The following is a 15,529-nucleotide window of genomic DNA, read 5'->3' as shown; positions in this document are numbered from 1 at the left end:
GAACACTGCATATGGCAACGTACATGTTGATTTCACATACAACTCTCTTGTAGGAGTTTTGTAATGGGTAAAACAGACCTTGGACACAGGTGTTCAAAGAATTTGCAAGTGGTTTTAGCAAATGCATGACTTCCATGTAAACACAAATTACGAAAACAAAGATTTCCATGCTTGGTCAAGTCAGTGCAACTCTGCGATCCTGCTCCTCCAACTGTGCATGGACTGTAAACATTGGGAGACTTATCTGAATAGAACTGTATTCTCTGTATGTGGAAGCTACATTCTTGGCTAGTGCAGCAACAATTAACTCCCTAGTTCTATCTGATTCTTTAAAAGTCATTGATAGTAGTAGCTGTATGACAGTTGACGAAATGGTTGTCATTTTGCTTCATCTCAGTTTGTTACATAGCCTGGCCCGGTGCAATGATGATCTGGTTCGTATAGTAGGCTCTAAATGAGGCCCTGGAGAACCATTTGTAGCAGCTGCCAGGCATGGCTGAAGAGCCCTCTCCTTGCCCCACGGCCATGCTCCCAGCTAGAAGAGAGCTGCTTGACCTTCTGACAGTATAGCAGTTAATTTTATTTATTTATTTATTTCATTTATATCCTGCCTTTTTTCCTCCAAGGAACTCAAGGCAGCATACATAATCCTCCTCCTTCTTCCATTTTATCCTCACAACAATAACCCTGTGAGGTAGGTTGGGCTGAGAGTCTGTGACTGGCCCAAAGTCACCCAATGGGCTTCCATGGCTGAGTGGGGACTAGAACCCGGATCTCCCGACTCCCAGTCCAGTACTCCAGTCACTACACCACACTGGCTCTCTGTTAAGCAGTCTGGTACTCTCCAGGGGTGGTATCCAGTGGGGCCACTGCACTCCTGCCAATTCTGTTGCACAGGCGGGACTCAGCACTTTGTAAAGCGAGCCCCCAAAGGAGCAGAAAGGTTCATTTCCGGATTGGGACTGGGCAGTGGGGCTCTGTTATGTGAGCTCTGTTGACCTGCCCTGTTCCAGAAACGAGTGTTTCTGCTCATTTCTGGTTTCTGTCCGAAGTGCTTAACCCTGTTGTGCGAATGGTGGGTCCTGCTGGTGCTTGGGCGGCATTGGATACTGCCGCAGCTGTTTTGGACTGCATCTCCCATCCATCCTAGCTAGCATAGCCCGTGACGATGGGGGTTGTAGTCTAAAACATCTGGAGGGGCCCAGGTTGCCTACCGCCTTTGTCCTGCCAGGTGGGTGAGTGAACAGAGCTGCTACAGATACAATAGAGCCTTGCTTAGAGTCTGCTATGCGAAACAGACTTGAAATGAAATTCTTGAAGATGTTAAGAACTATGTTGTATTGTAAACATGTGATATTAAATTGAAAATATGTTGCAGTTTTAAAAAGTGTGAATGTTTTGTTAAGTGGTAAAAAAAATAGTTCTACCTCCAAAATATATAAATATGCAAAAGTTTGCAACAAACCCCAGTGGCCACTTCATTTAAAGGGACAGAGAGTGGGGTGCTTAACTATTTTTCTACCCACAGTTTTTCCGCTCCAACTCTTCCTCCCTTCTTCCCTTCTCCCCCCCCCCCCAGTGAGTTCCAGATGAATATTTATCCTTGCAAACATCATGTCTGAAACACCAAAAGAGGAAAGCAGCTGGAGGGTGGAGGGGTTGGCGTAGCAGGGAGGAAAAGAATTAAGCAGCCCATTCTCCCCCTCCCATTCGCCTCTCTATTCCAAGTCACCTTCTCAAAAGTGGCCACTGAGGATTCATTGCACACATTTGCATGAAACTTTTTTCTGCCCTCAGTGTTCAATCTGTACTATTATGAATGCTTCAAATAACACTTGTTTCTTTCATTTATAGTCAGTCATTCTGAAAAAGAAGCTTGATGAACACCTGTAAGTAAAAACTTTCCTTCTATTTTACAATACTGCTACAAACAAAAATACTGTGGATTTAACCCGTTTTTGTTTGTTTACAGTGAAAAGCTTCATGAAGCTAATAATGAGCTTCAGAAGAAACGAGCTATCATTGAAGATTTAGAACCTCGATATAACAATAGTTGTGAGTAGTTTTCTATCTCAGATTATAAAATAAGATTGCAGCTGATTTTTATTGTAGTAATCCTAAAAATGCTTCTTTCTTTCAAAAAAGCAAATGAACATCTTAAACACATCTGTTAATTTAGGATGCCGCATTCGGTTTAATTACTACATAGCATCTGACTATTTTACTTGAAATGAGATAAAACCGTGTTAGTTGGTGTGTTACCCAAATGAGAAAAACATAATGCATTCTCTAATTGTCATTCACTCTTAGCCAGCAGAAGTGGAATATTCTACCCTAATTCGCCTCCATCTCCGTTGGACTTCTTATTTGGGCTGTTCAACACAACATGTTGTTGAACTATGGGTTGTTTGTTTAACCGTGGGTTAGCATGTTGTCTGAACCCAGGATATTTTCCACAGGGTAGCTTGTTAACCACTTGAACAACCCAACAACAAATGATGGGTTCTTAAGGTGGCTTGTTTGAGAAAAATAAGCCACACTTCATGGTTAACAAGTCATCCTGCAGAAAATGTCCTGGGTTCAGCCTAGCTTGAACACTATGTTTATGCACAATAGGAATGCTTTGGAAAAGGGTTTTCTTCTTCTCAGAAGGAGCCAGAAACTCACTCCCACTGTTAAAATGTAAAATTTCCTCCAGAAAATAGTCTTGATAGGCCACTAAATAAACCTAGCATCTCAAATGCACCTTCTATGTATTGGCAATATTCTGAAATGTGGAATCTTCCTCTAACAAGCACGCAAAATAGAAGAATTGCAAGAAGCTTTGCATAAAAAAGAAGATGAGATGAAGCAAATGGAGGAACGATACAAAAAATACTTGGAAAAGGCTAAAAGTGTAAGTTACCTTGTGCTTTTCATTAGTTGTCCTCCCTCTGCAACCTTACAGATTGATCAAGTAATAGTAAGATCATGTGGAGTAGCAAATCATTTGTGTTTGGCTGCACCTTTCAGAGAGGCTCTTTGCATGTTCACTCCCTTTGTTATCTCTAATATGTAGCGAGATCAGGAGTGGGCCGTGGGCTTGTATACTTTCCCTTCTTCTTGCCTTATTAAGTGAACATTTGAACCACGGAATTGTGCACATTTGATCTGGGATATTCCATAACCCTCAATATTGAATCTGCTAAGCAAGCAGTTTCAGTGTGCTGGCCAAGGGAGAATCTGTGTTAAAACAAGTGTGGAATCTCCAGGTTTGGGTATTCACTTACATGTGCAGTGAGCAAAGGAGAGGATAAATGGGGAAGAACATGGAACTATGTAAGCCTAAGGGCAGTGCAGTGTAGTGGTGTAGGCTCAAATCCCCACTTAGGCATGAAGTTCACCGAGGCTGTAAACCTCACTTACACACTTACCTGGAAGTAAGTCCCATTGAACTTCCTAGGACTTACTTCTGAGAAGACATGTATAAAATTGCGCCGTGAGTGACTTTGGGCCATTCACCATCCTAACCTACTTCAGAGTTGTTTGAGGGTAAAATGGGGCTGGGTGAAGAACCACGTATGCCTCCTTGAGGAAGCTCCTGAGGAGAGGCAGGATATAAATGTAATAAAATAAAGCCCATTCCTGACCTTGCTGCACATACAGGCTAAGGGGAGAACCATACAAACAGACCCAGTGTTAAACTACCTCAGTAATGGAGGGAGTTACCTCTAAGTAACCAATGCTGGGGACAAAGAGAGGAAGGCTAGCAACATGGCAGTTCTTATGTTCTTTTTCTTGAAAAAGATGTTCAAGTTCACGTATTTCCCTAGCTAAATTATTCTCTCATTTTCTGTCCCCATCACTAAGAGAAACATAACTTTGCTTTCCGCAGTTTTCTCCAAGCATCTAAAATGAGTACTTTTGAGAAAGTGAAACTAGTTGCACACCATGGGAGAATGTTTAAGTCTGCAAATCCATGCATGCTCATGCACAATTCCAGCTGAAATTAATGTATTTCTGGATATGTTGTAGGCTTCCACAAACTTTGACTGTTCTAAATATCTTGTTAAGGATACCGTATGTAGAACATCATGTAGAACATTTGCATTTAGAACATCATCAGTTCAAACTTCACCATCAACCACTTAAAATAACTTCAGGTGTCAGGACTGCAAGACCCTTTTCTGCTTGAGAAAAAGCAGAATAGACAATATTGGGCTAGGTGGACTTGGTATAAGGCAGCTTCCAGTGTTCCTCATTTGAGTTGTATAGTCAGTGTGTGGTTCTTGCCCCTTACAGGTTATCCGTACTTTAGATCCCAAACAGAACCAGGGCTCGGCACCTGAAATTCAAGCACTAAAGGCTCAACTTCAAGAACGTGAAAGGATGTTCCATTCTTTAGAGGTAATTTGCAGTGCAATCCTTTGCATGTTTGCTCAGAAATAAGTCCCACTGATTTTTCAGTGGGGCTTACTCTCAGGTAAAGTGTGCATAGGATTGCAGCCTTATTGATATATTGTGCTTTTGAAGGTCTACTCTTGGGTTAAGCTTTTCCTCCCAAGTTCTGCTTTGAAGTAGCAGCCTTAAGGTAAAAACACGCAACCATATACCATGTGGTACTAATTAAAAATGTTCTTCATGTTGATTCTAACCGGGGTGGGGTGGGTGGTGTTTGTAGTCTCCAGCCCACATTCCCACAGCGAAGTGGAAGTAAATGTTACACACTTAAACATGCAATGCTGCGTTAACATTGAACCTATAGTATGCGAGTCAAATAATCAAAAGCACTTGATATATTTTCCTGAATTAGAAAGAATATGAAAAAACGAAGAGTCAACGAGAAATGGAGGAGAAATACATTGTCAGTGCCTGGTACAATATGGTAAGTAGACAAAAGCTCACAAAATACGGCTGTCAGCAGAGCTTAGAATGCTAATAGAGTTTGTAGTATGTTTTTCTGTTGCCCAAAGCAACAGGACACAGAATTCAGCATCATGAGAATTTCAGTGTTCATTTTTTAAAGAGAACTTACATGGCCATGACAATTGTGTGAAAGTGGATGGGTACATGAGACAGTGGCCCGGTTTGCATAGAACAAGAAGCCACCATCGATGAATTTCCCTGCAAGTTTCTTGTCATGGCTGCCACCGCCATTTTGAATATTTAGGCTGTGGTGAGGCCACGCCATAGGTCCTCATTATGTGAACTCAGTGAGGTTGGGCGGTTGACAAGCCACCCAGAACCCATGGGCTGTTTTAGGGTTGCAGGTGGCTTGTCAGCACCCCAACAACCTACCCTCGCCAGGTTTGCATGTAAGGAGAAGCTATGGTGCCCCCCCCTCAATATTCAAAATGTGGCAGCTACTGCTGCAGTGAGAAGCTCTGGTGGCTTCTCATTATGTGCGAACCAGGTCAGAGAGAGAGCGGGCGCTTTGTCACTGAGTTATCGGCTACTTGGTGCCAAAGAAGAGTGCTGCAAGCATACCAAAGAGCACCTCCTCACCCATGCAGCTCTTTGTATATAAAAATAGATCTCTTCCCACCTCTGCTTTGTATATGAATAGGACAGGCATGTGCATAAATACGTATAGCTGCCACGTCATGTCTAGTTTGGCTCTGATTATGGGGGAAGGCAAATTTTTAGTGAAATGTAAGTGGATGAGTGTGTAGCAACATAGCAAAGCTAAGCTGGGAAACTTTGAAAAATGGTGTAACAGTTGTGCTGAACTGTGACATGTGGAACCTTGCATTTCCCTCAGCATCTGCACCCAGCTTTAAAATGTGCTAGAAGCAGCAGTGGGGAGTGGTTTGTATGGAAGTAGTCAGTATCAAAAAAAGTGCAGCGAGTGGGAAGAGAAGAGGGCCACTGCTCTGTGTAGATCAAGGATGAGGCTTACTTACAGTCCTACCCTAATCAGGATGTCTTTGTAGAAATAAAGTTCCAGTTGTCATGCTTTGCATCAATGAAGCAGTGCAAAAGAAAGGCAGAAATGAGGGTAAAGCTGGGTTTCATGGCATGGTTTCATTTTTCCCAAGGAGGTATCCAAAAGTAGGAGTTAGGGAGCAAGTGGCAACCGAATTGGTTGCCTAACACAGGGTGGGAACCAGGTCACAGACCAATGCTACGGTTGTTACACCTTTTGTAGTCTCTTTTCAGTTCAGTTACTTGCCAGTGTCACTGGAGAACTGATAGAGCTCATGAGTGTTGGTGTAGCTGTAGCAGCTAAGAATGTGAGCTCGGAAGTCTCCAGTTCCATTCTCCTCTCATCCCATCTATGGCATTTATTGGATGGCCTTAGGCAAGCCTAATGTTCAGCTCAATGTTTTTGTCATTCCTTTCTCTTCATAGGGGATGACTCTTCATAAAAAAGCAGCAGAAGACAGACTTGCTAGTACGGGTTCGGGACAGTCCTTCCTGGCTAGACAAAGGCAAGCCACCAGCACAAGAAGAGCGTATCCCGGCCACGTCCAGCCAGCTACAGCAAGGTAGAGGGAGACCTTGCCTTGCATTTTGAAGGGAAGCCATCCTGGGATCAAGACCTCCTTCTGTTACAAGTGACAGCATTTCAGGAAACGTAGCCAGCATCCTTTCTGTGTCTTTGTCCTCAAAGTTAATTTCTCATTTCAGGAAGGTTTAACAAACAAAAATTTTCTCAATGTTTTGAACCCCTTCACTCTTACTTTCTGGAGTCTTCCTTTTCCATTTAATGTGCCAAAATGTTGGAAAACACCTAGTGCAGTGTAATAATGCAATCTCTTCCCCCCCCCCCCCATTTATATGGGATTGTCTTCTCTTGACTGAAACCTGAAGATGGCTAGGTAGCAAACCTAAAATATCCTGTTGGTGAATGATGTTGCCAAGTCTACCATTGTATAAAGGGAATATTCTCCTTTCTCCATTCTAATCTGTTTAAATTGTGTAATGCAAGTGAGTTGCATAGAATTATTGTGAAATGTATTATTTGCACAGATATAGATCCTGGCAGAGCTGTAACCTAGTTGCAGGTACCTGACTGGATAAGTTCATCTGTTGCTGCTGTTACCACTTCCCTTTGGCTTTAATTTAGAGGGGCAGGCTGATTTTTGGCTTTCCCCACATACTTTTTCCTATTTTTGTCCTCACCAAGGTTCAGTGATTTGAAGATCTTGTCACATTCTTGGTTAGTACAATTAAGGTGGAAAGTAGCAACCATTTATTGCATTGTCAGTGCTTTGCCTTCCCCATTGCACTCTAACCAAGTGGAGAACTGGCCATCCATCCCTTTCCTTGCCATGTGGTGTTACTGCACCCCTCTAACGTTTGGAAATCCTAGGAAGTGAGGCCATGGTAGTATTCTACACACTGTGTGGGTGGATCCTGCAGGTGACCAGTATTCCATATGGTTAAACCATCATGGGAAACATTGGAAAGTGATGATCGATGTGGAGAGTGGTTGTCTGTTTTCCCGCTTGAGATATCAGGTTGTTTTTGATTGAATGTCTTCGTTGGATGCTATCTTCAAATTGCCATCCTCCACTGAAGACTATTTTTATAGGTCAGTAAGGAGTACGAGTCCATTAATTGCCTTTCAGATGGTACCTGTGCCTTTAGGCAAGGTGATTCTGACATGAAACCTTGCTGTCTGTTTGTGCCAAATCTTAATGCATGCCTATGCAGTTATGGGCCTCTGTCATGATGCAAGGCTACCATTTCCCTTCAGGTTCTGATCCTGCCAAGTATTGAGCTCTAGATGTTGAGCGACACAGACCCTTTTCAAATTGTTTGAGAAGTTGGAGAGTACTCAAAATGAATATTTCCATATGGATTCACCGTTAAGAGTAGCTTGGAGGTTTTGTTGGAAAAATTCATATTTAAAGACATTTTTAGTCTGCCTAACTTTCAGCAGAGAACTTCTTTTTTTGTGCATCCTTCTAAATGCAGCTCATGTTGACTTTTTAAAAGTATTTCAAGAGTCATGCCTTTAAGCGGGGTGGGAAAGGTATCAGAGATGCTTTTCACTTGGAAGTGCATCTGGATTTTATTATCATATTTAGGTATAATATGTTTAACTTCTCACCCTGTTTTTTACAAGAATTCACAGTACATCTTCTTAATTGAAAAAGTAGTGCTTGTCTTTATTCACCACCACCCTAACACATGAAAGGAGCTTTTAAAGTCCAGTAATATGAAGAGTAATGATTAAAATGACATGTGTAGTTCTTGGCCCACTGTAGATTGTTTGATTGTTTGGTGAAGTAGGCCAGATGTTACCAGTATACAGAAAAATAAAAATCCTTCTAAGGATAATTCACTTGGTAAACTACGATTTTTTCCTGCAATAGTAAACTTAGAGCAGGAGACAGAGAAGATTGAAGGTGTTTGTGTTTTTCATATGCAAAGCAAATTTATTAGATGATCACCCTGTCCTTTTATGCTGATTGGATTGGTTATTAAGTATTACACTGCATGTAAAGTAGCAGCTGTTAATCTTGAATAAACCTGTTTTAGAGTAAAGCATGCTGCACTTGCTATTCCAGAAACTGATTGGGCTCTAACTGTATAACAGGTCTAGCATTCTTAATTTTGCCAGTTTCATGCTTCTATTTGCAAAGCAATAGCAAAAACTGTTACTCTGGCAGAGGGGGAGAATATTTTTTTTTCTCCAGACTGTTGTGCTAATCTGATAAAACTATTCCCATTATTTAGTTCAAGAAAAAAAAAACTTGAATACAGCTTTCATTTTACAATTGGACCCGTCTGTTTCAGCTTGCTTGCTCTTTCTTTCTTTCTTTCTTTCTTTCTTTCTTTCTTTCCTGGCTTTCCTTTCTCTGTTGGTTGGTACTGGGATTTTGTTTACCTTCCCTGGCATCTTCATTCTTCTGTGTTTCTCACCTAGCATGAAAGCAGCGTTCCCCCCCACCTTGGTTGGCTTATATCTTGCTTGCATTGTGGTAGGCAAGCTTATTACAAAGTAGCCCAGTATTCTGAAATGTGAAGGATTCTTCATGCAAAACCTACATTTTTATTTTGAAGGCTTGAGAATTGAACATGTATTCTTGTGGATCATAAAAACAATGGAAAGCAACCATCAAGAAGAAATCCAGAGAAAGGTAGCTGCACTTAAGTCTTGGTGAAATCAATAGGACATTAATTGTGGCTAAATGAAGTGCCATTAATTGGCAGAGGGCTTCAGTGCAACTGAATTTAGATCAGTTGTCTTGGTGCTATGTGCAGATTTTGTGGTGAATGCAGAGAAAAAAACCTTTCTGAAAGAGTGGTCTCTGTTGGAATGGAAATAATCCATAAATATTTCAAGCAAATCCACAAATTGTTATAAAGGTTAATGGCTGGCTAGTACTTTATTATTTTGGTTCTAATTATAGGTTAAATGGGCTAGACAAGTGCAATGAATGTTATTATAAGGATACAGAAGTTCTTGCTTTTCCTAATTTGAACATTTAGCAGCAGGTTTTCTGGGCAATGCTAGATGTGTTTAAATGTATACCTCTAATGAATCAGGATGATGATTACAGCCAATGTTTGTTACCTGTCTTCTATGGTCTGGCTTGTTGTTTTTGCTTTAAGACAAGTTGGCTCAAGTACTCTTGTATTAATGGAAAGCAAACTTCAGTTGTCAATATTCTCGCTTTTGTAGTATTAAATTATCCCAAGCCTAGTATAACTTTAAAATTAGGCAAATGTTCCTTTTTATATTCCAAAATTTTCCTTTCATGCTTGTATTTCTTTCCTTATCAAGACTTGGTAGATCTTATCTGTTCCTTATATTTTTTCCCATTGAGTAAGGTCTTTAATCAATGAAATATCAATTAAGATACTCAATATACTGTTGCTGTTGGATATTGGAAACTGAAAGGAATATCTGAAGTGTATATCATATCAAAACCATCAAATGTTTTATAACTTGCTAGCACACCAAATAATGTACAATTTCTTATTGTGTTGTGTAATATGTCCTAATTGAGAGGTCAGGTAGAGGGAAAAAGTCCTCTCCCTTCTTGGTTTGGTTCATTGGTCAAGTTTTATGTGGTGGAGGTCAGTGTGAGTACTGCACACATAAGGTAATGCCTGACAGGTGTTCCTTGCCGCATTCCAGTCGACCAAATTTGCATGGGGTGGCAGAGATCATATGTTCCACCTCTTCTTTTCAAAGAGTATTGACAGTCAGGTAAATGTATGCTTCGGCGCCTGTATTCTTGTGTTAACAGAAGCAGCGGAAGTCATTACTCCTTTCACTGCTCCTAGTTACTCCTTGACTAGGACTCTCCACTTCAGCCTGATTTTCCATGATATCTGAAGCCAGCCTTTTAACCTGAGATAAATTTCAGGCTACCTACGCAATAGCCCTGAGCTCACTTCACAAAAAAGTGGTATCTGAAGATAACTTTCTGGCTTGAAGACAGACTAGAACAGTCCCCATGCTGTGGTTCTCTTTTTAATTCTGGGAGTCAGAGGCTGGAGCATAGTTCAAACTGATTGGTGTTGGAAAATTAAAATAATCAGATGAAATGCAGTCTAGTCCATGAAAGCTTATGCCATAATATTTAGTGCTACAAGACATTTTGTTATGTGTACTGCTGCAAACTGACTTGGTTACTTGTCCGTTAAAAAAGTTTATGTGGGCAGATCCCCAGCCTGTGTTAGGGGAGTGAGTGCAACTACGAAGAAGGAGGTTTGGTCAGCATCAATGTGAGTGTGCCATAATGTGTGACAGAGGAAAGTGGTTTTGACTTTTTCTGCCTCTTTAAGATTTACCAAATTTCTTTTGGCATATTAAAAGGCCAGCTTTTACATGCTCTGAAGCAGATGTGGAAAAGGCCACTTGCCTGATAGCCTGTGGTAAGGATCTCCAGGCAAACAGGCAGGGAAATTTTAAACTGGAAGGGTGTTGGTCTTTTTTCAGGCTATCAGTGTGCTACCTTATATAGGCATGCACAGGTAGTCAGTCTAATAATTTCTGTGGGTTTATTTGCAAAGGTGCTCTCAACTCTTAATGCATTAATCGCTGTTGTTCAAACCTCTTCTTATTTATTTATTATTCATTAAATTTATTAATCGCCCATCTGACTGGTCACCCAGCCACTCTGGGCGATGTACAACCCACCATAAAACAATTTAAAACAATAAAATTTTACCATAAACATTTTTTCTAAAATACCCTAACCCACCCCAAATGCCTGCCTGAACAACCACGTTTTTAATGCACGACGGAAGCTCATTAAAGAGGGGGCAACATTCTTCCATTGTCATAGCATGTAAAACTTTCTGTTCAGTAGCTAAACTCCACAAACTCCACAGATTTGCTAAACTGCTTAGAATGGCTCTGACTAGGGTTATGAAATGTGTAAAAAGGAGAGAGGAAAAACAACCATCAACAGCAATGAAATATTGGCTGCTTCTTAACTTTTGTATTTTGACATGCAGTGATGTGGTTGCCTCACCTGTCTGACTGGTTTTCGAACAAGGGCTGTTTGGTACATGCCTTCTCTTTTCTGTCCAGCCTATATAATCAAAACGGTAACCTGCCATTTAAAATCCCTGGCTGTGTTTTTCAAAGAGAAGAGTCACTTGCAAAGACGTTTATCTCTGGGTGTGATGTTACCATACCTCCAGTGTAGTAAAGCCCCTAATCCTTTCAGCAGGAAGACAGTGAAATGTGATATTCATAAATTCTAGAAAAAGTTGTTGGGTCAGCCTCCTGTAGCACTTAATATGTTAATTTCCATTGCCGCTGCTGCTATCTCCACTCACATTCTTCCTGGTAACAGTATTAACATGCAAGTCTCTTGCAACATCTTCCATTTACTAAGCTAGAAACATTTAAACTTAAATGTGTTTTATAAATGCACCTTTGTTTACTGCTATGATTTTAAAAGTGCACTAAAGGAGCCATGTGTGATCTCCATACACACGCACGCACGCACACGCGCGCGTTATTTTTTTTTTAATCCCAGCAAAGTCGAGAGAGATTTATCCTTGGAGAAAACAGATTGGAAGTGGTGCCTCATCCCTTCTGTTTTATATGTAAAACTCCAAGCCTTGATACACAATATATGCTATATTTTATTTACTGATGTTGCATACTGTCTTAATGTGTATAAATCCTTTTTTGCTTTTTTCCATTTCCTCTAGCAGACTTATACATTTCGTTTTAGAGGCCTCTTTTTCCATCTGTGTATACATGTACAAGGAACATAAGTGGAGACCACTAATATAAAAGAAGCATACTCTTCCTGGATTTCAGCATTATATGTGATACAACCTTTCTAGATTATTATTTGAGGGATTGGATTCAGAACCATTTTTCTGCCATTGGAAGGATACTACTTGTGGAATGGGTTTTCCCCGTCTCCTCCCCCTCTGCAGACCACACACCCTCAAATTTTCTTCAAAGAGTTGGGACAGATTTGGAGGGCATGCGGGCGGCTGCATGGGAGAGGAGAGGATGGGGAAGTCCCATTCCACAAGTAGTATCATTCTGCTGGCAGAAAGATGATCCAACCCAAGTTGTTTGTATTTATCCTGAGTTCTCTCTTCCTCATCCCTGTTAACTTCCTTTTAAGATTGCACTAATGTGTCTTTCTTTACATTATGAAATATTGCTATTATGTACAATATGTTGACAGTATAACTTGGAATGCTTTGTGCTGCCTTTTAAAAATTTTAAAGCTGCTTTTTTAGTTACACTCTTAAGTATCTGCTTGTGCTGCTGTAGATTCAGTTTTGTATTGAAGCAGATGTAGGAAATGTGGCAATATGATAGAAAACCTGAGGGGCTCTTGTTTTGTGATTGTGTTTGTATCCTTACTGTTACATTTGCCATCCCACAGGGTGGAGAAGGAGCCTTTTAAATCTCTGGTTGGCAGCTAGTTTTCCGGGAGAGCTGCTTCGAGGAGATGGCAGGTGGTAGCCAGCTCTCGCCCCTCATCCTTCCAAAATGCTAGTGCGCCCCCTTGGCAGAGCCCCCACATCCTCCACACGTCACTTGTCTTTTGGTTGGCAACTGCAGTGTCAACTGGGAATGTTCAGAGGGCAGAGGGCCTTGAGGCCACCCGCAGCCAGTCCATACTTTTAAGCCATAGGAAGTGTTGACATCCTGAAGTGAAGGAACTAGCACTAAGCACTGCGTGGTTTGATTAGCAGACTTCTTCCCAGTGAAGCCCTGTATCTTCAGTCCCGCAGTCACTTACCTCTGCCTGTCTAAACAGTGAAGCGGGGGAGTATGATCTGCAAGACCAAGGCCAAGTTGAGGATGGATGACTTGCCCATTGCCTCCTGAGCACCAGCGTCCCCCAACTTGGTGCCCCCCAGATGTTTTGGACTTCAACTTCCCTCAGTCCCAGCCAACGTGGCCAATGGACTCCTGGGAGCTGTAGTCCAAAAACGTCTGGAGGGTACCACACTGGGGAAAGCTGCTCTAGAATCTAGGTCTCCTATCATTCTAGGTAAGTTGTGTGTGCCCTGGATTTGATCATTCAAACAGGTGGAGAGAAATCAGTCCTCAACCAGTAGTAGCACTGAGCAGTTCTGGGGAAGCATGCAGCTTTCCTTAGCTACCATCCAGACAGTACTGTGGCACAAGTTCCATGATTTGCCTGCACTCCATCGTAACTTAAGGGGGGAGGGGGAGGCCAGGACTGGATTTTCGTTCTTTTCTAAGCGTAAACTGAAGGTGGAATCATGGGTGAATGGACCCGCATATCATTCACCATTGCTCACTGGGATGTGGAGATGCCCCTTTGACATCAAGACTTTTCTTCTAGGGCAGGGCCAGGTTGCCATTAGCTCAGGTACTTCGACTGCATTAGGCAGATGTGCTCAGTTGGGCCTGGCAGTTGTAAAATGTCAATTGTGGCTTTCAACATTTTAAATGTAAAGCTGCCTAGATCCTTTGGTAGGCACTGCCATGCAAGTACCAAACTCTCACAATTGAGGAGGCTGTCCGCTGCCTCTGTTATTCAGGCTACTTCCAATCATGAAATATCAGTACCCCTTCCTACCTTTGCCTCCCCCGCCTAATTTTTTCTGTGTTAGCTGTTTGCAGGGAGTTACATTGTAGCTGTCTGGTGTGGTTGCTCTGGAGGTTTGGTTTTGTGTTTTTGCCTGATGGTAACACATGTGGCCTGAGGTCAGGGCTTTTTGTATCTGCCTCATTTTTTTTGCCTGCAAAAACATTTTAGACCACTAGATGGAGTGGAGGAATGTGAGATTTCGCTTATAACCTCCAGTAGACGTTGTTGGTGGTCTGTTCGAAATGGTTTTGAGTTTTGTTTTAACATCACCATCATGGTGTGACTGCAAATTTTTGAGATCGTAAGCATGTTTTCAACATATCAAGTACTGTGTGTTTATGTAGTTTTTCAGTTGTGTTTTTTCCCTTCACTTTTGCAGTAGCAACTTGTTTGACTGTCCTAAACTAGGTGTTGACTGGTTACCAAAATTGCTGTTTGTGAAATTGCCAGTGATATTTTTCTGTAAGACAATAAATTCCCAAGATCACCAAATATTAATTCCTCCCTCCCACATCTTACCTATAATTTCTTACCATATTGCCATGGTAATGATTTTAATACATGTGTGTATATAGACAAACCAGGTCATAATGGTTATAAGTTCAGGCATCTTGGTTTTCCCCTCAGTTCAAAGACAATAATGCTTCCATTGCTACAAAACCAGTGTACAGTTGTTAAACAAGTTGTAAATAAAGGCTTATATAAAAAATGTGTGCTTTTTTATTACACGAGACAATTATTTAACTTATCACATGTGTATCCCAGCATTGTTCTAAAGACCTCAGAATGGCATACCTTTCCCATTTTTCCTTGTAACAACCCTATGAGGAAAGGGAAGTTGGAACGACAACTTATCCAAGGTCACTCAGTGAGTTTCATGGTGAAAATAGAATTTGAATCCCAATCTCCTTAGATCAAGTCCAACACTATCCACTACACCAGGGGTAAGAAGGCAGCAGAACTCCAGATGTTTTGGGCACCAATTCCTAGCATTCTTGACCATTGGCCATTGCTGGCAGGGGCTTCCGGGAGATGAAGTCCAAAACAGCTGGAGATTTACTTTGTGCCCATCCCCCTGCATATTTTGAGACTAAAGTTCCTGTTGGCCTGCTCTTCTGGTAGAAAGTGGCAGGAGTGAATGAAAAGCCAAACCCTTAGGTCCCTGTGAAGAATACTGTGGTCATCCCATTACTCAGGAGCCCCTCTGACAATGGCCGCTATTTGCAGGAAGGACAGCAGAAGGGGGGGGTGTTGAAGTAGAAAAATATTGTAGGTTTGATGCTACGAGGAACACTTATCCAAGGAAAGGATGCATAGACCTGTGGTTTCCCAGCAGTCACAGCTCATCATAGCATCTACCTGGCAGCGGATACCGAGAGCTGCAAAGTCCACAGAATTTCTAATTTTGTCTTGGTTTGGCAAACCCCTACATCAGCCTTCTCTAACCTGGTGCCCACCAGATGCTTTGAAGCATTCCTGATCATTGGCCATGCTGGCTAGCACTGATGAGAGTTGACGTTCAAAACATCTGTAGGACA

At 41.6% G+C, this 15,529-nt stretch overlaps 1 protein-coding gene across 3 annotated transcripts in view; it reads left to right on the top strand.

Moving 5' to 3' along the window:
• The window catches only part of HOOK3 (hook microtubule tethering protein 3), a 161,783-nt gene extending 147,096 nt beyond the window's left edge, over nt 1-14,687 (top strand). For all 3 annotated transcript variants that reach the window (XM_084834799.1, XM_084834798.1, XM_084834800.1), the window contains 6 exons: nt 1,855-1,889; nt 1,973-2,055; nt 2,796-2,896; nt 4,282-4,386; nt 4,793-4,864; nt 6,331-14,687. In XM_084834799.1, the coding sequence (XP_084690925.1) occupies nt 1,855-1,889; nt 1,973-2,055; nt 2,796-2,896; nt 4,282-4,386; nt 4,793-4,864; nt 6,331-6,471 (537 nt within the window). In that variant the 3' untranslated portion in view covers nt 6,472-14,687. The remainder of the gene's footprint in view (nt 1-1,854; nt 1,890-1,972; nt 2,056-2,795; nt 2,897-4,281; nt 4,387-4,792; nt 4,865-6,330) is intronic.
• Nucleotides 14,688-15,529: the final 842 nt, after the last annotated feature.

The sequence above is a fragment of the Heloderma suspectum genome, chromosome 2 (genome assembly GCF_057233095.1).
Source record: "Heloderma suspectum isolate Gila_16-S chromosome 2, 16-S_ref, whole genome shotgun sequence".
NCBI classification, from domain to species: Eukaryota; Metazoa; Chordata; class Lepidosauria; order Squamata; family Helodermatidae; genus Heloderma; species Heloderma suspectum.
This window is presented reverse-complemented; position numbering and strand designations above follow the sequence as displayed.